General features: G+C 43.9%; 3 protein-coding genes across 5 annotated transcripts in view; all 3 read left to right on the top strand.

The window, feature by feature from the left end:
* LOC112432493 (NACHT, LRR and PYD domains-containing protein 12-like) overlaps nucleotides 1-23,566 on the top strand; it is a 773,783-nt gene that overhangs the window by 84,710 nt on the left and 665,507 nt on the right. The gene's annotated exons all lie outside the window — the stretch shown is intronic.
* On the top strand, nucleotides 11,689-20,626 carry LOC112432768 (NACHT, LRR and PYD domains-containing protein 3-like). Of its 2 annotated transcripts, none has more exons than XM_076882569.1 (6): nucleotides 11,689-11,752; nucleotides 13,055-13,186; nucleotides 13,271-13,363; nucleotides 14,127-14,228; nucleotides 19,484-19,719; nucleotides 19,839-20,626. In XM_076882569.1, exons 2-6 carry the CDS (start codon nucleotides 13,098-13,100, stop codon nucleotides 20,492-20,494), a joined length of 1,176 nt encoding a protein of 391 aa, XP_076738684.1. In that variant the 5' UTR covers nucleotides 11,689-11,752; nucleotides 13,055-13,097; the 3' UTR covers nucleotides 20,495-20,626. The 2 variants fall into 2 exon arrangements, with proteins under 2 accessions (XP_076738684.1, XP_076738683.1); XM_076882568.1 differs by having other exon boundaries at nucleotides 19,836-20,625.
* Nucleotides 20,498-23,254, top strand: LOC143416892 (protein NLRC3-like). Its single transcript, XM_076882570.1, has 2 exons — nucleotides 20,498-21,651; nucleotides 22,354-23,254. The coding sequence occupies exons 1-2, from the start codon at nucleotides 20,645-20,647 to the stop codon at nucleotides 22,415-22,417; spliced, it is 1,071 nt and encodes a 356-aa protein (XP_076738685.1). The 5' UTR covers nucleotides 20,498-20,644; the 3' UTR covers nucleotides 22,418-23,254.

The raw sequence follows: 23,566 nt of genomic DNA, 5'->3' as shown, positions 1-23,566 counted from the left end.
GTCTGTTAAATGGTATGTCAGACTTCAGCCGGAACAGGACAGGCGAACAGTTAGCTAGACCTACATCTGTGGGCCCTGCGGACCACAAAGTACCAGGCAACTTTGAGAGCTCAGCTACTGCATCAGGACGATCCATTCTTTCCCTGCCATGTATTCTGGAGATTTCTTTACGTTCCAAGATCACTGCATCGTTGGACAAACAAGTTATGCGATATATTTTACATTTTGGTGCATACCAGACATTTGGAATTTGGGTGCCTTGCCAGCATGCGTTGTCCAGCGCCCGCTTGACCATTGGTCCCAGATCTCTTGGCCCATGACCCTCGTGGACCGCCAATGTAATGTGAGGGGCTGAATCCTCTCCCACATTGTACCAAGGCAGTTGTTCATCAGTAAATTTCACAGCCGCGGCCACACCTTCTGGTCCAACATAAATGTTATGTGTTTGCACATTCCACGTCTGTCCCTCAAGATCAGACTGGAACTGTTCCCGATAGATATCATTATCTTCCCTATCATAAAAGAGTGTAACGTGGAAAGGATCTCGCGGGGGGGAATAGACGGCCAGGCTCATTACCCAGGGTTTCCATAGCTGATAATGTCTCAAAATGCCTTCTTCCACTAGCCTCCCCCAGTAGATTTCGGCAGTGGGTTGTTCAGAGTTCTGGACTAGATATTGAGTCTTTGAAGGTGATCCCAGTTTCACAAGCAGGTCCCTGCCCATGAGATTTTCCAGGCACCTGTCAGGACACCACATATTGGTGCTTCAAAGTCTGTTTTCCCAGCTATGTCAATGCTGGATCATCATCATTGACAGCATAGGTTCTGCCGTCCCCACGCTGTTCAGTTTCTCCGGGCTCCATCAGTATTGCTCCCCCTCCCAGCCCCAGTCGGCTACTGGGTACTGGGGGGCTGGTGCTGCATTCGGGTTTGGAGCTTGATGTGCTCCCCTGTAAGCAACTCTTTGTCTTGGGCCTCCTCGTGCCTGGGGTTGATAGCCTCGCCTCTGATAATTTCGCTGCGATTCAGGGCATTCTCGGGACCAGTGTCCTTCTGCTCCACAGCTGTAACAGCCAGTCCAAGACACACTGCCAGGATTCCCCGGATTCCGAGCCCTTTGTCCTCCCCTCACGGATCCACCACGCCCTCTCTGCGGTCCACCGGTCCCCCAATTCCCTACGGGTTGACGCTGCCTTGGTGCATTGGCGGGCCAACGATCATCAGGGTAGAGACCCGGATCCTGATCTGACCAGTCAGGCACAGGATCGGGCTGAGACCCTGCCACCATTATTTTCCTTGCGCTCTCTTTATCCTCTTTCTTTCTATCACCTGCCTTGTTTCTCACCTCCGTCAGCTGTATCTTTACCAGCTGCGCCTGTGCCTCCTCCAACTCTTTCTTTTGTTTGTTTGCCAAATCCTGTTCCTGCTGAAGTCTGTGGGTCACATGCCTCTCCCCCTGCACCGAGTCTGCAACGGCAAAATCTGGGTTCTTTTCCAAGTCAACTGCAACCTGGTTGGGCAGCCCTGCCAGCACTGCCGAACGAAACCACGCTCTACTTTCACCCTCCTTCCCCGGATGTATTCCTGTTCCTAACAACCATTGTTCCTTTGCTTTAGCTAAACACTCTCTGGGTGTGTTTTTAGGATCCCAAATAATTTTTGGAATGGCTCCAAAGTTAGGAGTTGGGTCCTTCTCCCGAACTGCATCTGCTAAGTCACTCTGCACCTCATGATATTTCAGGTCATTTGCATATCTGGTTGTTTGAGCTATCTGCTCTACATCTGCTAACCCACCACCCAGCATACAACGTCCGGCCAAAGTGCGAAAGTCGCCCAGCGCTAATTCTTCTCCTTCCCAATGTTCTCCCTTGGTTATTGGTGGAAGTGGTTTAACCAATGCTTCCAAATCTCTCACCTTATAGGCGCGATAAACTGGTTCGTTCTTTGGACCTGCTATCAGAGGCAGACTTAAACCAGGGTCAGGAGCTCCTTGTTCAAAACTCACTCTTCTACTCTTCCTCAACTTTCCTTTCCCCTTTGAGCTCTTAAATATGGGCTGTCTCTGTGCTTGGTCTCTCTTCACACTTCTTTTCCTCAAAATTAGGCTTGTACTTGGTTGGGGTTCAGCTCCTCCATCTTCGTCCTCCTCATCGTCTTCTTCTTCTGATGACGTCGCACGGTCTTCATTCTCCTCTTCTGGCCCTCCCTGCATTACTCTCTGTTTTATAACCTCCAATGCCGTTAATGCCTCTATGGACGCACGTAGGGCCTCATGCATTTGTCCATACACTTCTCCTTCAGTTTTTAACACCAAGCTCAGAGGTATTTTATCACCCAGCCCTTTCTGTTGGGATGTAATAAGTTTGCTTACCTCAACCTCCATCGCTTGGCACTCTTTCTCTGCTGATTTTAGTGCTCCAGGTGAAGCCAAACGAATAGCTTTCTTAAGCTGTTCAAGCTGATCCTTCAGAGGTTTGCATCCCCTTTTCCCACTAGGTGTTGCACCCGAGCTGTCAGCCATTCTCTGAAACACAGACTTACCTCTTCCAATGGCGTTGGTCGACTCCACCTTCTTGGTCTAGGTCACCCAGACACGCTTAACTTTCGGTTTCAATCTTCGTCTCGCTGTTCTCGCAACCACTGGCTCCTCTTCCCCTGCTCGGTGATACACAAAGTTTAACCCAGCACTTTAGACGCTGTCCTCGCGTTCTCAAGCGTTGACACTCAATCAAAATTATTCGCCCTCAAAGTGTTAATATATGACACCAGCAACCCTTATGCGCAACGCGCTCACCTCCGTATACTTACCTCTCCAATAGTTCCTCGGATTAGTGTTTTTTCATTTATTTTAAACCCATTAACGGCGGTGCGCGTCCCTTATATACTTTACAGCAACACACCCTCAAGGGTCCCTCAACTTGTCCCGTACTAATAAGTCTAAAACCAAGAAATCACCTTTATGACATTATGTCAAAGCTTTCTCCATGTTGCACAGCCTGCCACAGTTTTAACAAAAAAATCGCTGCCCGAGAAGGCTCCCACATATCAAACGCACACGCACACATACAATTTCAACCACGCACTCTCAAGCACATTTGTCTCCTTTAAATCTACTAATCGCTTGGAGACATCTCCACAGATAATTACATTATTTCCCAAGCAAGCATATCAGAATCAAAACCGTCTAGTACCGACTCTACCATAACCTGAGCAAAGTGGGCGGCCTCTGTGGGCTCCCAATTTGGATCATTTTCATGCTCAGTCATCTCCTTTAAGCCTTGAAATAGAAATAGACAACGTTGTATATAGGCATTTAGCTCATGCAGCTCAATCTCGGACCACACTGTCATCTCATAAGGTGAAACACCTTCCTCAGTCACTATGTGACATTTACAGGTCAGGGTACAAGGGTACAAGAGGTGATCGAAGAATAACCACACCAATCCGGCCGGGTGAAGTCAAACGATGATTTTAATGAATACACGCGTGGGAAGACAACTCTGTACGCAGACAGGAAGTAGTCTTCGACTTAATCAAAGCATGAACAGATATTTTATAGCATCAGGGTTTGTTTACTGACGCCCCTTCATGCGTCACAGATACATTTTATACATAGATCAGATCAACATCATCATGACTTTTCACCTAGAAAATCATCTTCTATTTTCATGACTAGCCCTTCCTGTCTACCTTTCAGTTCTTGTCTTGTTCCTCTTTCTTGCCGAGACACCAAGAAACGGTTCCTCTTTTACCAAGACAATTTTGCAGTTACAGCCAAACATAACTAACCTCTCCTCTAAATAAATCTAATTTAAAGTGTGTGTGTGTGTGTGTGTGTTGACCTCACATGCTCTTTGTGTCACCTCTTCACCTACTGTCTGTGTCTCGTCCTCAAATGCTCTTTCTCAATTCACCTGTTGCACTTCTGACCTTTTACCAGACCAGAAGCTCACTGAGACTATGTGTATGTCTTCTACTAAATAAATGTTTTAATCAAGAACCTCTACTAAAACCTTAATATAAAATGATCTGATATATAAGTGTTTTGTAAGCATGTATTGCGATTCCTTCTATGGCTCCAAGTCACTTGCACAATAGATTGTCCGAACATCGCGCCGAACAAAGCTTCCGACCCCCAATTAATTGACCGAGCTCCAACTCTTTAATAAGCACAGATATGCATTGTGTATAAAATAGTCATAACTGCTTAAGGCCTTCTTAAAGCTATCTGTTACATTGTTAAAGCCTCGTCTTAGCCTGCGGCTCAAAATAACTTCCTGCTTCTTTCTACATACAACTTCCTGTCAGCCTGCAACTCAGTCTTTCTGAAAGAGACACTGTTTAAACCTTGGAATGCAATATCCATGCTGCAGATTATATTATTAATGCAATGACAATTATTTAACAATAGCAGTAAAATAATTTCCCTCCTCGACACAGGTTAAGTGAAATTCATTCAGTCCAACTCAAAGAGAATTTCTATTTGTGCAAAATATTCCGTTTGCATAACATCAAGAAGCATAAATTCTTATTAAAATATATAAGAAAACCAAAGTGTTGTTTAGTTCGTGGGTGGATGGCTGAAGGGTAATCTTGGTTTCCTTTGTTTGGGACAAACATTTGGGAATATTTGTTTGAGAGGAAGAACTTTATATTATATATATTATATATATATTATATTATATATATTATATATATTATAACACACGATAACTTTAAATGAATGTCGTGTTTTTAATTCCGCTCCGGACTCGTGAATCTCAACCCAGCAGCAGCGGTAACATTTGCACGTCCTCTCCCGTTAATGCGGCAGGTAAATAATCAACTAACAGTGCATATTATGTTAGCGCGATCTGCCTTATTACAAACCTGCCATCACTGTGCATTTAGGTGACCATGATGAGACAGACAGAGTCTGGCTCAGACGCTGGCAGTTCTCGCTGCAGTCTGCCGGTAGCGTCTCCTTTCAGGCCAGGATAGACGAACGTCACCGAGCAGTGACTCAGTTTGTGGTCAAAGGCTTGCACCGATTTTCGGTAAGTGAATGTGTTTAATTGTAGGCAGGGACATTACTGGATATTCTTGTGTAATTGCTACAGAATAATTTATGTTAATTAATTTATTTATTTATCTTGTTCAAAGAGAAGATATAAAACAAAGTTCTAAGCTAATCGACCTTAGTGTTCTCCTTTTTTAAACAGAATCGATAAAGAATCGAAAATGGAACCGGAATCGTGAAAATCTTATCAACACCCATCCCTATTTGTCGGTACTGCGCAAAGTGGCCAACAATCCAGCAGCAGCGACCGATTGGCTGTTGGCGGTCAGCTCCGCCCTGTCGTCCAGCCAGCGCCTGTCCTCCTCTCTTGTCCTGATTGTGACTTATCTCATCATCATGGGTCAGGAAAACATCTGCCAGCTGGCTTTGAAAGCAAGCCAGGCTGTCGCTGCTGCCGACCCCTGCCAGGTAGATAACCCACACAACTGTTCTCTTAAATCTGTGGACTGAATATAAAGTAATGCATGTTGTTCCCTCTGACATGTAGATATGTTGTATGTAAGGCAGCTAGCTTGTGTTTGTCTTTCTAAGAGCAGGAAACACATGTTGATAACCTGGTGTTTTGGCACCAACACATGACTTTGAAATGGTTCAGATCAGCAGGAAGATAAAAGCTGTCACTGCTGTGTGATTGCTGCTGATCTGCTGCCGTATAAAGGGCGAGGTTAGGGAGTGCTCTAAGGGGACAGACCTCCCTCTGGACTTGTGTTGGAGTCACTAGCTGCAGATGAAGTGTGAAGTTTACCCCTCATTACTCAAGCGTGCACCGGGCCCCAGAGGATTCACCTTCTGCTCTAATTGCTCCCAGAGTGCTGCACACACTGGTGTTTGGATGCACTGGTTGAAGGTTGTTGGCATATTTGAGTCCTCTGGAGATCTCTGCTCGCTCGTACTTGTCATGTTAAACGTGCAGCAGCAGGTCTTTGTTACAGGAAAAGCCAGAAGCTAACCACTATGAAGCCTAAATGATGATTTACTGCAGTGATGTTGATTCAAAGTGATGTTTTTGGCTCGACAGCATTAAACGTGTCATCGCTCAGCTTTATGTCTGTGAAGGTTCTCAGTCATCCAGGTCATCGTAGTCAAAGGAGCTTGCAAAGAAAGGCGTCTGGACTTCTTTAAGTTACTTGAAGACGTTTCACCTCTCATCCGAGAAGCTTCTTCAGTTCTAAGGTCAAATGGTGGAGAGTCCCAGATATAAACCTAGTGGGAGTAACCCCCCACAGAGGGACAAAAGGACCCCCTGATGATCCTCTGAGACAAGGTGTGAAACTGGGTGTGGGCCCCAATCAGCAAGAGTTTCGGGTGAGTTCATTGTGAAACCTGGCCCCACCTTATCATGCGAATTCCTGAGTGGTGTATGCTGTACAGTGCAGCAAGGAATGCCCAGACCTCTACATTGGAGAGACCAAACAGCCACTTCACAAGCGCATGGCACAACACAGAAGAGCCACCTCCACAGGACGAGACTCAGCAGTCCATCTGCATCTTAAGGATAAAGGACACTCTTTCGAGGATGCCAATGTTCACATTTTGGACAGAGAGGACAGATGGTTTGAAAGAGGAGTGAAAGAAGCCATCTATGTCTACTGTGAGCGACCATCTTTGAACAGAGGCGGGGGTTTACGACACCAACTCTCTGCCATCTATAATCCAGTTTTGAGATCCCTTCCCAGACGCCTTAACGCCCACTCACATCCTGGGCCATCTGATCTCAGGAATTCGCATGATAAGGTGGGGCCAGGTTTCAAGTTTTGGCTTTGTTAAATATATTTTCATATTTTTGGGTCAATAAAACCCCTTTTTTGAATTAAAACCACCTGTGTCCTTTATGCTTTACTGCTTGGTCCCTGACAGCAGTGCACAACTAATAGTCGTCCTATGGACAGATTCCCCCACCTGAGCTGTGGATCTCTGCAGCTCGTCCAGAGTCACCATGGGCCTCTTGGCTGCATTTCTGATCAGCGCTCTCCTTGTTCGGCCTGAGTTTAGGTGGACGGCCTTGTCTTGGTAGGTTTACAGTTGTGCCATACTCCTTCCATTTCTGAATGATCGCTTGAACAGTGCTCCGTGGGATGTTCAAGGCTTGGGAAACCTTTTTGTAGCCTAAGCCTGCTTTAAATTTCTCAGTAACTTTATCCCTGACCTGTCTGCTGTGTTCTTTGGACTTCATGGTGTTGTTGCTCCCAATATTCTCTTAGACAACCTCTGAGGCCGTCACAGAGCAGCTGTATTTGTACTGACATTAGATTACACACAGGTGCACTCTGTTTAGTAATTAGCACTCATCAGGCAACGTCTATGGGCAACTGACTGCACTCGGACCAAAGGCGGCTGAACACACACCCCACTTTGCAGTTATTGATTTGTAACAAATGTTTGGAATCATGTATGATTTTCGTTCCACTTCTCACGTGTGCACCACTTTGTGTTGGTCTTTCACGTGGAATTTCAATGAAACTGATTCATGTTTGTGGCTGAAATGTGACAAAATGTGGGAAAGTTCAAGGGGGCCCAATACTTTTGCAACCCACTGTATTTTACCTACACATACATTCTTGTATTTAGACAACACCTGAGGGATAAAACAAACTGTAAATGTCTCCAGCTGGTGTTAACAGCACCACTAACACATCTGTGCTGATGGGGTGTGTGTATCTGTGATCTACAGCTCATGTCTGTCACATCAAATGCAGCTGAGTTTATGTAGATCCATAAAGCACAGCTGATCGTCCTGCGCTGTCTGTGGTCCTGAAATGAACCTAATAAACAAAGATGTGTTTGAGGTTTATCAGTGTAAAAGCAGAGATCAGACTGATGTCCATCAAATCTCTGTGATGCCATCTCTGTGCACAAATGAATGGCACAATATCAAGAGCAACAATTCAAACACTGCATTAAACAAACTGTGCTAAATATTAGCACCATTAGCAGGACACTGTGTGTGGATAATGTTGGTAAATCAGTTTGTGCACATAACTGAAATGTTCCCCTCTCGATGTTTAGCACTTTGACAAAGGAGCAAAGAGAAATTCCCACGTCTTCCACACAGTTTTCTCTGTGTGAACACAGACAGTGTTTCTTGTACCCAGTTTGTAGGAGCTGGGATTGGACTCCACCACAGCAGCCTCTGTGTGGGATAGATGCAGTGCTCTGTAGTATAAAGCACTCTGTCAGTGAGCTGGACTCTCCAAACCAGCAGTCATCGTCTAACATCTGCCTTCTTCAGCTGTAACCGTGTGTTTCTCTTGTAAACTTGGCTCTGATCATATGTGCTGTAATATTCCAGCTGTGCTTCCCGATCGTGCTGCACAGTCTGCACATGCTGGCCGGCTCCCCCAAGCTGAGAGCAGTGGGACTGCGCCTCATGACCGCTCTGTGGAAAAAACAGGTTTGCAATAATAAGGCATTACTATAAATGTCATATTCATGTGTTCAAAGATTCTGTTTGTCTTTGATTGTGTGCTGCTTTGGTCATGTCTGTAAGGACCGGGTCTACCCAGAGCTGCAGCGTCTAATGAGCCAGCAGGACGGTGCTGGGGAGGGACGCCCAGTGGGAGCAGATCCTGGCCAGGGCCGCCTGTGTCAGGGACATCTGCAGAGAGAGGTGGGTCCTCCCATACTTACAGAAACAGTGGGCACTTCCTACATTCACTGGTTCATTCATTCAGTGGACTTTGCATGCACAGTGCAGACAGTGTGAGCTTCCAACACCAGGATTCTTCATCTTCCCTTCTAATGAGTAATAATCACTGACTGGACTCTTCATAGATGTTTCTGCTCAGCAAGCTGATGAAAGTTCAGAAACATAGAAATATTTGTTTTTTCAGTCACATCACATCAACTTTGCTTGTTAAGATAAATGAATGCACTTTGTAGCTTTGCAGTGAATGAAGCCTCAGCTCAACGCTCCACTGAGTCCCTGTTTCTCCAAAAATCAGCAGGAGTCCAGTTTTAAATATTTCCGTACAAATGTCCAGAGCAGCTACACGTGCCTGAATCCAGAAGGATCAAAGTCTTACAAAGTTCAGTTCAAACAGAGAGACTGAGAGGCAGCTAACTTCCTGTCTCTGCCAGACTATCAAAATAAAAGCATACATTTGAAGCAAAAGAAATCCAACTATGTCAGTCTGTAAGCACTGCTTCCCATATAATACAACTCTAAGCAAGTGAGCCATAACTTTATAGTTTTAACCTTTAACCCAAAAACTATGTTGATCATATAAACTCCACAAACTGCATCCAGGCTCCTGCACACGTCCTTTACATGTTAGCTGTTAGCTAATGCTTGTCAGTTTTTGTGAACTGGCCTTTATGTGTGTTGATGAAATAAAACGATGATTTTATTTGATTATTTCCTTTGTTCTAACCAGCTGGTGCACACTGTCCATCATCCCGGGGCCTGTTACGCCTGCTAACATGTACATGCAGCTTTTTTAGCAGCATTAGTGAAAACCTGGGAAACCCTCTGGATGGATGCTACAGTACAAATTTAGCAAATCATTGAGCTGTTTCGTTGTTTTCACAAATGCTTACGTTTGCTTTTATTGTAAAACATTTGCAGCCATAAGAGTTTGCAATGATAAGAAGCTGTGTTTGGCATTTACTTACTTACACGTGTCCTGGCACTTTTAATGCTTTTTTCTTAAATAAAAATGGTAACAAAATTAGAAGAAACACATTTCCCACTTTGTTCACGCTGATGTGTGTGTTAACCAGGCCTTACCAGCATGCAGGGGACATGGTGGCTAAACCTCCTTAGGAAACTCAACTCCTTTGGAGTCAGCACACCCATCATGATGACTTTTTACTACGTCTTCCTGAAAGCATCATGACCTTCTCCATCACCTGCTGGTCCCACTCCCTCAGCCTTCATACAGGAACAGACTGCAGCATCAGTGTGCTCTAAAATCATTGGCCTGCCTGTCAGAACTCTGGCAGGTTTTCATCAACAGGCCCTTAGACACGCAGCCAAAATCATCAACGACCCCTCTCACATTCTTCACCCTGCATTTCAATGGCTCCCCTCTGGGCGACGCCTCCGCTGCATTTCCTGCAGGACTGAGAGGAGGAGGAGCGCCACCTTTGTCCCCAAAGCAGCTCTGCTTTTTAACTCCAGTGATAAGAACATTTCCCACAGAAACATAAACTACACTCTTATACTACCAACACTTTACTCACTTTTAGTCACTTACAGTTATTTATTCACCTTCAGTCACTTTAATTTTAAAACTGTGTAATTTTAAAACTGTATATTCTGTGTATTTATTATCTCACTCTTATTGTGCTTATCTTCAACGTCATGCTGCTCTGTTGTATGTTAATTGGCCCTTGGGGATAAATAAAGTCTCTCTGATTCTGGTCTTGTTTTTTTTATATTGGTAGTTTGATAGGTTTCGTATTTGTTTTCTTTTACATCATATTAAAATGTATAAATATATAGATTTAAATATATTTGTGTATTCATGTCTGGATTGTGTTTGGTTTTCTTTTATTTATTTCTGCAGTGGTTGTTGTGTATTACTATTTAGATTGTCTTTTTTCCATTATTGTAATTGTGTATAAAGTTTGATTTGAATGAAAGTTACACTCAAATGCTTTCAGTGTTGCTGTGTTGAGTGTTTTCATGTTTAATGTTTGTATGGAAGACACAGAAAGACATTCAGCTAAAGAAATCTGTGCTAGAGGGACTTTAAAAAAATAAATAAACAGAATGTAAATAATGATGTTTAGTATTTGAGATGGAAGCTGTTTCTACAGGAGCCTGATGGACACTCAAAGGTTTATAAAATGTTCTCATTAGTTGTTTGCAGCAGAATATCAACCGATGTGAACCAAAACAACAAAAGTGTGTGAGACTACAAATTCTAGAATCAGAACTGCTGATTTCATTACTCTGAACTTTTAAAGGCAGGTTTTGTATCTGAGAGCAGGGACACTTGCTGTGTTCAGTGTGACTCGTCTCTGCAGAAGGTCAGGGCTCTGATAGTTGCAGTTAGCGGGTGACTTACTGGGCAGGTGGATCCTGAGTGTCTGTGGGAGTCAGGGTTCATTATGGTCCTGGTTGCTACTGGAAATAAAGAAACAAAAGGAGGGTGTGTTGTTCAGGAAGTACAGACTGTAGCTCAGCAGGTAGAATTACTAACTGGAAGGTTGGAGGTTTGATCCCTGGCTGCTCCAGTCTGCACGCCACGGTATCCTTGGGCAAGATGTGGAACCCCGACTTGCTCTCCGATGCATCCATCATAGTGTCATTGTTAGAAAAAGAAGTGCTTGTGTGAATGAAGCACGCTGTATAAAATGCTTTGACTGCTCATACAGAAAAGCAGGTCATAAGAACTGGTTCATTTTCCAGATAATTCCACTATTAAGACAACAGACATTTGGGAGGCTTTCTCTGAGAGTAACACTGAAAGTCTTGCTGCTCCTCCACAAAATGAACTTCAGATTAAAGACACAGCTCAGCTAAACACAACTCAAACTAATCTACACTATTTTTCTTTATTACGCAGTGTTTTTATAACTATTTCCAGATGTTTCTAAAGATGGAAACAGAATTAAACTCCAGCCTGATGCGTTTCTGAGGTTCCTGACTCTGACCGTCCCTCAAACGCCTCTCTGATCGTTTCCTTCCGTCGCTTTTACTTTCGCTTTCGTGAATGTTGTGGCGCAGTTGATCGTCTCGAAGTTAAGGTAACGTTAGCAGTCTGTACTGTTTTCCTGGCTGACATCAGCTGTGTGCAGCTTAGTTTCAGCATAAATCTGCTTCGTTTTATGTGAGATCAGAGTCTAGGAACGAGACAGAAACAGTTGATGATCAGCAGCTGAACTCAGAGTCGATGTTACTGTGGATCCACTGACTGATGTCTGTAGGCAGCTTCTCCTGCCTCCATCAGTCTGTGGCTGTATGGGCTCAAATTGTGGTCATAAATATTTTGTACTTGTAAATCAGGATTTGTAGGTGGAAAAAGAATTTGTGTGTGAACTTAGCCAAGCAATACGTGTGAAACTCTGCACTCAAGTTTCAAGTTTCAAATTACAAGTGCGTCCCTATTTTTCTTCCTTTCATCTGATTGGCCAATGTCATGTCAATCACAAATTTAACAATCCAATCAGAGAACAGGTGGGTTTGGCTATTGGAGGGGTGCTTTATGAAGCTTCAGGTCCTTGAAGGGAATAAATGCCCCTTTGCATGCCAGCCCAGCGTTTTCCTTCATCACTAGGAAGGAAAACAGTCTGTGGTGGTCCGAGTTTTGTGATTTTTGTGTCACAGTTTTACGTGCTTAATACAGGGAACTCCAGAGGACACATAGGACACAGTGACCCGCTGCACACACACTGCACACACACTGCACACAATGACAGCTGCAGAGTTTGTGTCTGATGTATTAAGTATGAAACACTGTTGGGTTAAAATCTGGTCAGAATGAATCCAGGTGCAGGTGTGTCAGTTTAGGACCACTGGACTAACATCCAAGTGCTCACAATATAAAGTGTATTCTGTAGTAACATCCTGGTGTTGCAGCAACAGTCCCACATGGAAACGTCAACACTCAAACTCAAAATCTCTTTTTGTTAACAATAAAATGACAGCAGACCAATTTGAACAAAGTTGGTAAAAAGCTTCAGAAATTAGTAAAATATTAAAAAGTGTCTTGATGCTCAATCATCCAGGTAAGGGTTAGGTTAGTAATGCTGTGATTGCAGACATTCCCCAACTCTCTGTGAATGGGACTCATGGCCATTGAGCAGTGGTTGTTGATCAATGGTCATGACCTCCCAGCCATTGTGCAAATGTCCTGTTTATAAGGTTGGAAACCTGCAGTCAGCTGAGACTGAAGGAGTCACCTGGATGAGTCATGAAACGTTTCTCCCACTGAAAACATCCAGATGAACAGAATCAACTTTTGGGGATTAAAACGTGTCTGAATTAATCAGTGGGTGCTGAGTGGGTCAGTCAGTGTGTCGCTGGGCTGATTTGTGTTTCCTCTGCAGGTGAAGGTAGAAAGTGTGTGTGAGCTGATGTGAATTGAGCAGCATGGATCAGTGTGAGGACAGAGAGGAGGGAGTCCCTCCCTCTAAAAGCACTCTGTGTGGGGAACATGAGAGCCAGACCAAAGCTCAGAGGTGAGATGACCATCTCTAACTGTCCATGACTCTTCTCCATGTCACAGCTCAGCACTCACATCACTGCTCCATCATTATTCACAGGAACCAGCCTGGACCTCCACCCAGCTCTGTGTCCTGTAAGAGTGACGTGTCTAAAGATGACTTCATTAATTTCAAAGTCTCTGCTGCAGAGAGGTGAGCTGTTAGTAACAAGAACTCTCTGATTTAAATGATTTTGATGTTTCCTGGTTTCTAAAATGCATCTCTGTAGCAGAGCAGTGTCTCCAAGGACACACAGGCTCAGCTGTAACTGTCAGTTTATCTGGTTTAAGACACATTTGGACTCAATTGGCTGTTTTTAACTATGTATTTTAATCAGAGGTGTAAATTTAGACCTCACACATCTGGATCTTAAACTATGATAGAAACAGCTGCTAGCAGTGGGTAGTTTGACTTTGATACGCTGCTCTAGAAAGCAAACAAAGGTTTGTGCAGCTCCTCTTCAGAAAAGTGTTCAGAGAGCAGCTGCTGTATTAGACAAAGGCTCGTCGTGTGAGCCCAGATGTGTGTAACAGCTGGATGAAGGAGAACCATCACAGTCACGTCTCCATCCCGCCTTTATTAATGAACTTCCTGTTGCTTGCAGATGACAGGAACACAAAGTGTTTGTGCCACGTGATGCTGCAGGATTTGTTAACGTGTCCATGATGGTAACATCTCCTCGTCTAACTGCAAACACATGAGCGCTCCTAACGGCAGCTATCACAGCCACACAGGCAGACTGTGTCTCACTGTTGCATTCAGGGACATTTGTTTTCCTGTAAAAAGCTGAACTCTAATCTAAGAGGACTGTTACTGACAGGAAACAGCTGCATTATCTGCAGTCTGTGTGATCACAGCTGCTTCAATCACTTTATCAGAGAATTGATCATTGAATAAAACATGTTTGTGTCTGCAGAGGTCAGAGGTCACAGTCTGCAGGATCCAGCTGTCCGTCTGTGAGGAGTGACTGGTCCAAACATTACCCCCCAGACTTCAGTGCTGAACCTGGACCAACGAGGTCAGAGAACTGTGATGGCTCCTTTACATGTTTGTGTTTTCCTGGATAAATATGACCAAAGATTCATTAAAAAGGTAAAAATCTTAGACTTTGTCCTGTAGCGCTGTGTGGCAGGCAGGATTGGACCCAAACACAACAGGATGAAGTCAAAGAGGCAGCTTTATTTCAGCTGTGAACATGCAAACAGCAGAAATAAGGAAACATAACTGTAGGTTTGCAGTGAATGAAGCCTCAGCTCGACGCTCCACTTTGTCCCTCTTTTCCTTCTCCAAACAGCCACATCAGGAGTCTCTGATGGAGTTTTAAAATATTTAATTACAAATGTCCAAAGATGGGTTCAGGATACCTGAATCCACAGTTATTAAAGCTAAAATAGTTCACAGGGTTTGGACTTTGTTAGGTGACGAGAGAACATCAAAGTGTTTTTTATCTTTAAACAGTATTTTTATCACTTCAGTTGCTCTCACAGCCCTGTTTGTTATTTTAGTAAGTAAGTAAGTAAAGTTTATTTATTAAGCACTTTTCATAGACAGGTAGTCACAAAGTGCTGCACACAGAGATTAAAATAAACAGTACGATAAATAGCAAAATGCATAATATACACAATATAGAGTTTAAATGTAAATTAAAAGTATAAAAATGTAAACAGCATTGGTCAACAGAAAGCTTGTTTAAACAGTAAAGTTTTTAACTGTTTTTTAAAGGATTCCACAGAGTCAACCAAACGTAGTTGTAGAGGTAGACTGTTCCACAGCCTTGGTGCCACAGAGTGAAAGGCTCCGCCCCCTTTCGTCTTCAGACGTGTTCTGGGAGCAACCAACAAACTCTGAGTCTGTGAGCGGAGACAGCGAGCAGCAGTGTATTTAGTGAGAAGCTTGGATAAATAATCTGGGGCCATTTAGTGCTCTGTACGTTAAAACAATCATTTAAAACGAATTCTAAAATCTATTGGGAGCCAATGTAAAGAACATAAAATAGGAGTGATGTGAGCTCGCTGGGTAGAGCGAGTTAGTAGTCTGGCTGCTGCGTTTTGTACAGCTTGGAGGCGAGAAAGAGATGATTTATCCAAGCTGGTAAACAGGGAATTACAATAATCTAAACACGATGACACAAATGCATGGACAGTTTTTTCCAGTTCAGCTAAGGAGACCATATGTCGCAGTTTAGAAATATTCCTTAAATGAAAGAAACAGGAACGAGACAGAGACTTTACATGTGAGTCAAGGCCCAAAGAAGAGTCAAATATTATTCCAAGATTTCGAATATTTGGCTCAGCAGAAGAACAGAAAGGGGCAACAACTTGACTGATTTTAGAATATAGATCAGGAGGAGCTATGATCACGGTCTCTGTCTTGTTCTAACAAGGTAATTGTTAGAAAGCCAATCAGAGATTTGAGTTAAAGCCTGGACTAGGGTGGACAGCCTATCCAGCTGATGAGGCTTAACCAGAGCTCTTATGTTTCACTCAGTGCTCCCACCAAACACCTTGGAGGACACATTAGTGTGATTTAGATTTCATTGGTGCAAACACCAGTCACACAAGCTAACCCATGGAGGCAGCAGCAGGCTTTGTGTTTGGTAAAGTCTGCTGGCTTAAACTAAGAGAGTTTAGTTTGTTAGCACAAAGAGCTGTCAGCTAAAGCCCCGAATGCACTTTGAATACAGACGAACTGAGAAAAACACTTTAAATACAGCAAACAGTCAAACTGACCACATGTTTTTCTGCTGATCATCCACAGCAGTACGTTTAGCATTCATGCTAGCAGCAGGCTGTGACTGTTAGGGTTGCCAACCGTCCCTTAAAAAACGGAATCGTCCCGTATTTAGAAACAAAAGCACACGTCCCGTATTGAGCTAATAAGGGACGCACTTTGTCCCGTAATACAGTGAGAATCAAAAGTAGTCTATAAATGTTAATGGAATTAACGCTTTGTTTGAAAGCATAATTCCCAGCCCCTCTCCTGCTTTGTGACCAATGAGCTGACACCACACTTATGACAATTCGAGTATGACAATTCAGATTACCGCTCATCTCATTGGTCGAGGAAAGGTCGCTTGCGGAGAAAATACCGGAAGACAACAGATGACCGCAACAAGAAGCATGGCCAACAGGGTAACAAACACCGACACTGCGGTGCAAGTCTCGGACGACAGTACACCTAAAGCTGGGCAGACACTGTGTGATTTTTTCAGTCACGTTATTCAGCTCCTGCTCAAACTGCACGATTGACTCGCAGGGGTTAGAAGTTGGTAGGTCACGATGCAGGTCTCACACTATACCGCCCGATGTTCTGATGCGACCCGAGTGCTCACACTGTGCCTCCATAAAATGAAGGTTATAACAGAAAATCTGTCGCTCTTTCTGTCTTTCACTCACACAGACACACACACCACCACCATCAACTTTGCTAAATTGCTAATGAAAAACATTGATCAGGCAGCTGTGAATGAGCAGCATGTAAATCCAACTATTTTCACGGTTGTTGTGGTCGTGATAATTTTGTGATGCCACATCGAAAAGGCTCGGATGAGCTTTCCAAAGTTCTACAAGTTGTGCCTCCATCGCTTGTGTCCAGATCACAGGCTGCACAGCCGTGCTGCTCCATCTTTTTCACCGACGTTTACGTGTTTGCGCGTGAGCAGTGTGAGCGGCTCACGAGCGATTGATGATCGGGAGCTGCTCGAGGTGTTAATCGCTTCTCGTTACCCCACGTATACTACACGATGCACGATGAAGGCCAAAATCGGGCCGATCACCAAATCGGTCGCACGACTCAAAAATCGTCTCAAAATGGGCCAAAAATCGCACAGTGTGAGCCCAGCATTAGAGCAGCAATGTTTGTTCGCTCAGAGAAAGAAAAAAAAGGCTGCAAAAGTACAGGGAGGAATGGGAAAAGGGAAACACCTGGCTGGAAAAGGTCACCATAACACCTATAAAGCGCACTGCACTGTGTGCCGGTGCACTTTTTCCATAGGCATGCTTCTAATGGTGGGCACATGAAGAACATGAGGGGCGTGAAAGCTCGGGGAACCCTTAACCAATTTCTTGTCCACCAGGCCACGGCAGAAGCAGATATGGTATGTAAACACTGGTTTGTTTTTTAAACCCTCTGGTTAAGGTTAAAATGGGCATGTGCAGTGAATATCAGCGGTATGTGGCCAGAAGTGTGATAATATAATTTATTTTGTGTAATAAACAACTGCAAGGATAGATGATTACAACAAATAGATCACTAATACATAAAAGTAATACATAGATGAATAATGATGATGAGTTATGATGCGTAATCATGGGAACAAGTGGGTTTACAAACAGGAGCAGCTGATTAGCATTAGAAAAGCTGAAATAATACCTCAGCTGAAGCCAATTGTACTAAATGCACTATATGTGCACAGTTACAAGAATATTTTTGTTCTATTGTTTTCTATTAATTTATATAATTTTAAGTTAAGCAGGACAGAGTTCTTTTAAAGAAAGATTTACTTATATTCTCAAAAGTTAAGCATGACAGGCTTCTGTTTAAGAAAGAGACCTGTTTTACTGTGTTAATGTTGTCATTTTGAGCTAAAAATAAATGGCTAAATGATCATTTGTTTCCCATATGGTCATATCACAAAGAATATGCATCTGCTTAAATCAAATTCAAGTCAAATGGTTAAAAAATAATTTCACACACACAAAAAAGAGCTACCACACTGGGAAGGGTGAAGACAACTAGGTTGCCCGGCCCTGGCCACGAGGTGTCCCTTATTTATTTTTCAGGGAGTTGGCAACCCTAATGACTGTCCACTGAGCACCAACACAGGTAGGAGTGAGCAGTGATGAAGCAGGACTGTGGGCAAGTTTGAGCTACAATCCTATTGGCTTCTCAGTTTCTCCAAAGAAAAGGGGAAAAATTCTTGGTGTTGTGAAGATGTGAGTTGGTCTTGTTGTCGTGGGGCTGGAAGGATGCTGGCAGTGAGAGGCTTTTCATACAGTGTTCAGTAACAGAATGAGAAGAAAGCCACTGCACATGAAACAAGGTGCTCGTAGTGTTTGTTTACTGTGTTTGTGCCACAATGTCAGATCAGTTGTAGATTCACATGCAGACTTGTCCAGTGAAACCAATGCAAGTACTGCAGTACAGAGCAAAGACTAAGCAAGCCAGGAGAGCTCTCCAACTTTCTGAAAGTATCAGGATATTTGAGTGATAAGAAAAAGTGGATCGTGCAACAATGTCCCTCAGCACACAAAACAATCAAAGCAGAATAAATATAATGTTTTAGATCAAACACTTACAGGGACCTGAAGAGAGAGAACCAACAAAATGTCATGGCTAACAGAGGAACTCAAGCACAGACTGAGTTCTGACAAACAAAAAGGTGACAGTTTATTTACCAAAGGGGTGAACCACAGTGCTCTATATATGTACAGTGAGTTGGGGAGGGGGTCCAGGGCTCCAGGGAAAAGAGGGAAGGGAGTCCACTCTCACTCCTCTTCAGTCACTCTTGTCCTGCTCTGCACTCACACAGCCACACACGGGAGTCACAGGTAAGCGTCTGTAACCAGGTCCGGGGAAATATTTACTCAAAGTATACTCAAAGTTAACCCAACTGGTGAATTTAGAGAGAGATTTCTTAGCATAAAACTGAGATCATGAACACAGGAGGGTCAATGTCCCAGCGACAAACTGCTCCATGCCGCAGCGTTAAATGGTTACCGGTAAGCCCAGGTGAGTCAGCAACAGGTGGTGTAATCATCATAACTGTGTGGACCAAGAGCGAGAGGCCATTACAAGCTCCACCCAGGCAGGCAAAACCATAGCAGGAGAGAGCAAAACATAAAACCTGAAAAGCCATCATGAGCCAGCCAGAGAGACACAGAGTTTATACTAGAAGAGAAACCTGCTCATCTTCATCATGTTTGTTTAAATAGAGAAAATCAGAAGTCTCTGTGTGTCAGACCACGGCTCTACACCGACACTTCTAAGCTGCTTCAGAGTGAACTGACCAAGATAATCTGCACACAGCAGCTGTAAAACAGTGAAAGTCATAACTGTCTCTCTGATGGAAAGCTTTTATTGTGAAGTCAGGAAGTCTGCAGGAAGTGTTGAGTTTGTATTCATCGCTCAGTGTTTAATGAGACAGGCAGACAGGAAGAGCAGCTCATTAGTGTTGATGACATCAAAGGAACTGTGAGGAACTGCAGTTTGGTCACATCTGGATGTTTTTCACTGACAGTAAATGTTTTTAGTGATGAAGAAATGTGTTCACAGAGAGAGGAAGAGGAGTGGTGTTTGTGAGGAGGAGCAGCTGTCCTGCTGTGCTTTGTGTCAGGACGTCCTGAAGGATCCAGTCTCTACCAGCTGTGGACACTGGTTCTGCAGACAGTGCATCTCCTCATACTGGGACCAGTCTGCTTCATCAGGAGACTCCTCCTGTCCCCAGTGTGGAGAAAGATCCAGAAGCAGAGCTGGACTGCAGACAGCCAGTCAGAGCAGCTGTGTACAAAGTAAGACTGAACATCTGTCTGCTGATGGACTCATTTCTGAAAACTGGACTTCTTGTGTTGTTCAGACATTGAAGAGTTTTCTTTCTCTTTAGTCTCATTGTTTTTCTTTCTTTCAGCAGATGTTGGTCTGCAGGAGGTTTTAGATGAACATAAGATCAGTCTGAGGAGGAGATGTGAACGTGTGACTGAAGGAAGTGATGAAACAGGAAGTAGAACCCTCCTCAACACCATCTACACTGAGCTCTACATCACAGAGGGACAGAGTGAAGAGGTTCATACCCAACATGAGGTGAGGCAGCTGGAGACAGCTTCCAAGATGGACGCCCTCCATGACGCTCCAATCAGGTGCCAGAACATCTTTAAAGCCTTACCTGACCAACAGAGACCCATCAGAGTGGTTCTGACCAACGGCGTGGCTGGTGTTGGAAAAACCTTCTCAGTGCAGAAGTTCACTCTGGACTGGGCAGAGGGCTTGGAGAACCAACATGTCAGTGTGGTGGTTCTGCTTTCATTCAGGGAGCTGAACCTGATCAGAGATGAGCAGTACAGTCTTCTGGAGCTGCTCCATGTTTTCCATCCAACATTACAGAAGGTCACAGCAGAGAAGCTGGCTGTCTCTCAGCTTTTGTTCATCTTTGACGGCCTGGATGAAAGCAGACTTTCATTGGATTTCACCAACAGGAAGCTGCTGTCTGATGTCACACAGAAGTCATCAGTCAGCCAGCTGCTGACAAACCTCATCCAGGGGAATCTGCTTCCCTCGGCTCTCGTCTAGATAACTTCCCGACCCGCAGCAGCCAATCAGATCCCTCCTACATGTGTTGACAGGCTAACAGAAGTACGAGGCTTCACTGACGCCCAGAAGGAGGAGTACTTCAGGAGGAGATTCAGTGATGAAGAGCTGTCCAACAGAATCATCTCCCACATGAAGACATTCAGGAACCTCCACATCATGTGTAGTATCCCAGTCTTCTGCTGGATCACTGCTACAGTTCTGGAGCACATATTGACTACAGAGCAGAGAGGAGAGCTGCCCAAGACCCTGACTGACATGTACTCACACTTCCTGCTGGTTCAGACAAAGAGGAAGAAGAACAAGTACCATGAGGGACACGAGACGAGTCCACAGGAGCTGACGGAGGCTGACAGGGAAGTTCTTCTGAAGCTGGGGAGGCTGGCGTTTGAACATCTGGAGAAAGGAAACATTATGTTCTACCAAGAAGACCTGGAGCAGTGTGGTCTGGATGTGACAGAGGCCTCGGTGTACTCAGGAATTTGTACAGAGATCTTCAAAAGAGAGTGTGTGATCTTCCAGAAACCAGTCTACTGCTTTGTTCATCTGAGCATTCAGGAGTTTCTGGCTGCTGTCTACATGTTCCACTGTCACACCAACAGGAAGACAAAGGTGTTGAAGATGTTTCTAAAATCAAAATCTTTAATCAAGATGATTTCCAGTGTTTTTGATAACAAAGATCTCCAATCACTTGATGTATTTCTGAGGAGAGCCATGTCTAAATCCCTCCAGAGTAAAAATGGCCACCTGAACCTGTTTGTTCGTTTCCTTCATGGCCTCTGTGTGGAGTCCAACCAGAGACTCTTAGTAGGTCTGCTGGGTCAGACAGAGATCAGTCCAGGAACCATCCAGATAGTCATCAACAACCTGAAGAAGATGAACAGTTATGAAATCTCTCCTGACAGAAGCATCAACATCTTCCACTGTCTGATGGAGATGAACCACCTCTCATTATTTCAGGAGATCCAAGAGTTCCTGAAGTCAAAGAAGGAACTCTCTGAGATCCAGTGCTCAGCTCTGGCCTTCATGCTGCAGATGTCAGAGGAGGTTCTGGATGAGTTGGACCTGCAGAAGTACAACACATCAGAGCGGGGACAACAGAGACTGATTCCAGCTGTGAGGAACTGCAGAAAGGCTGGGTGAGTCCAGATGTGATCATTAACATCATTGATCAGTGTAGGTTAGTAGTTTAATGTTGAAAATAAAATCAGATTGTAACCACAAAGTGTTTGTGTCCGTACGCTGCAACCTTCCACACCATTCCTTTATTGTACAGACTCAGCAGCAGCTCCATGGATCCCAAATCCAAGAGTGGAGAACAGATTTGAAGTGTGTCACATCCATGCAGTCACAGCTGTTTCCACCATGTTTCCACTGATATTAATCCTGTTCAATGACACGTTTCATATCAGTGAATATGTTCTTTAGGACGTCCACTGACATGTTTAAGTGTCCTGCTGGAAATCACTCAAATCATCCATGAAATCCATGAAAAATCCTTTTAGTGTTTCTAACTTCACCCTCTGTCCTCTCTCTCTCTCCATCCTCCTCACTGCTTCTTTCACTGATAATCACACAAACATCGTATTCAGCTACAAAATAACACAATGATATCATCTGATGATCATTATTATAAGAGCAGGATCCATATTTGATATCAGAGTAACACACTTCTTGGTTATGTGCAGTCATCATCAGTGACTGTGAGTCAAACAGAAGCTCTCTGATTGGTTGCTGACCTTGGTCACCTGTCCACTCTCACCTGTTTGTGTTTGCTCTCTCTTTGCTGTCTCCATCCTCTCTCTCCTTTCTCTCCCTCTCTGTCTTTGTACGTCACTCAGGTCCAATGGAAACAGTGACATTTACAAACCAATCAAAGACAAACTGATCCATGTCAGGTTATAACAATATTCAAAGTGAATACAGGCTGCTGCTGGACACAGACAGGTAACATCATTTTGACTTGCTGTCACCTGGATCTGGACTCATAAACACTGAAGCCCTGAACAGGAATACAAATCATTTTCTGCCAACTAGCGACACACCAGCAGATAATGGCTCAGAAAGCTAAAATGAGCCAATCATTTCTGTGTTTAGTTCCCCTGAAATCAGATCTGATATCAGCAGCTCTGAGTTCATTCATCATTATTGTCCAGTGATGAGATTTCTGCTCCGTTTGGTAACAGTCAGCAGGTTTTTCCTGCGTGTGGACGTGAACAGTTGTACCTGACAGCAGGTAGCAAACAGAGATCATCTTTCCAGCTGGAACTCTTCACTGAGCTGAACTCATTCAAAATGTTCTGGAGTCAAAACAGGAAACAGTCCAAATGTGTGTCTTCACTCTGACTCTGGATCAGATCTCAGTGACAGACTGTGGACATTATGGAAGCCTAAATGTGACACCATCTTCCTCCTTCATCTGCAGATTAAAGCCAAACAAAGATTCTCGTTAAAAGTCTGCAGGTCTGAGAGAGACTCAATCGTTGTGTCATGTCAAACACAGTAAGAGGAGCTGAAGCACAGATGTGAAGAGCAGATTCATCAGATTATGACCTCACTCTGTTTTGTCTTCATATACATTCAGTCTGTGTTTATAATGCAGATTTTCTGCTTTTATAATAACACATTTTATATTTTCTATCATCACAGACTGACTGAGTGTGGACTCTCAGAGTCTCACTGTGAAGTTGTGGCCTCAGCTCTGAAGTCCAACCCCTCCCATCTGACAGAGCTGGACATGAGTTGGAAACACCTGCAGGAAGCAGGGATGAAGCTTCTGTGTGCTGGACTGGAGAGTCCAAACTGTCGACTGGAGACTCTGAGGTGAGTTCACTGACTGCGGCTGTTGTTGTTTTTCTATATTTCAGGTCTTTGATTGATGTTTGAAACTTTCTTTAGTTCCTAAATGTTCAGGATGTGTCTGAAGACAAATGTGAAGAAGTTTGAGTGCTTTCAGAAATGTTGTCTTTCCAAATGACTGAACAACAGTTTTTCCTTTTGGCTCCAAACAGAAGTGACAGACTTGAGCAGGGTTCATTTAAAGGCTGACAGAAG

This window comes from Maylandia zebra, linkage group LG3 (assembly GCF_041146795.1).
Source record: "Maylandia zebra isolate NMK-2024a linkage group LG3, Mzebra_GT3a, whole genome shotgun sequence".
Classification (NCBI taxonomy): Eukaryota; Metazoa; Chordata; class Actinopteri; order Cichliformes; family Cichlidae; genus Maylandia; species Maylandia zebra.
Note: the sequence above shows the minus strand (reverse complement) of the source record. Positions and strands in the feature narration are given on the sequence as shown.

Excerpts from the sequence above, each read along its gene's own strand:
- LOC143416892 (XM_076882570.1), top strand. The coding sequence starts at position 20,645 with ATGAAGACATTCAGGAACCTCCACATCATGTGTAGTATCCCAGTCTTC. Across the intron at positions 21,652-22,353 it reads AGGAACTGCAGAAAGGCTGG|GTCCAATGGAAACAGTGACA; the intron begins GTGAGTCCAGAT and ends TACGTCACTCAG.
- LOC112432768 (XM_076882568.1), top strand. The coding sequence starts at position 13,098 with ATGGATCAGTGTGAGGACAGAGAGGAGGGAGTCCCTCCCTCTAAAAGC. Across the intron at positions 13,364-14,126 it reads AAAGTCTCTGCTGCAGAGAG|AGGTCAGAGGTCACAGTCTG; the intron begins GTGAGCTGTTAG and ends TTGTGTCTGCAG. Across the intron at positions 14,229-19,483 it reads GCTGAACCTGGACCAACGAG|AGAGAGGAAGAGGAGTGGTG; the intron begins GTCAGAGAACTG and ends ATGTGTTCACAG.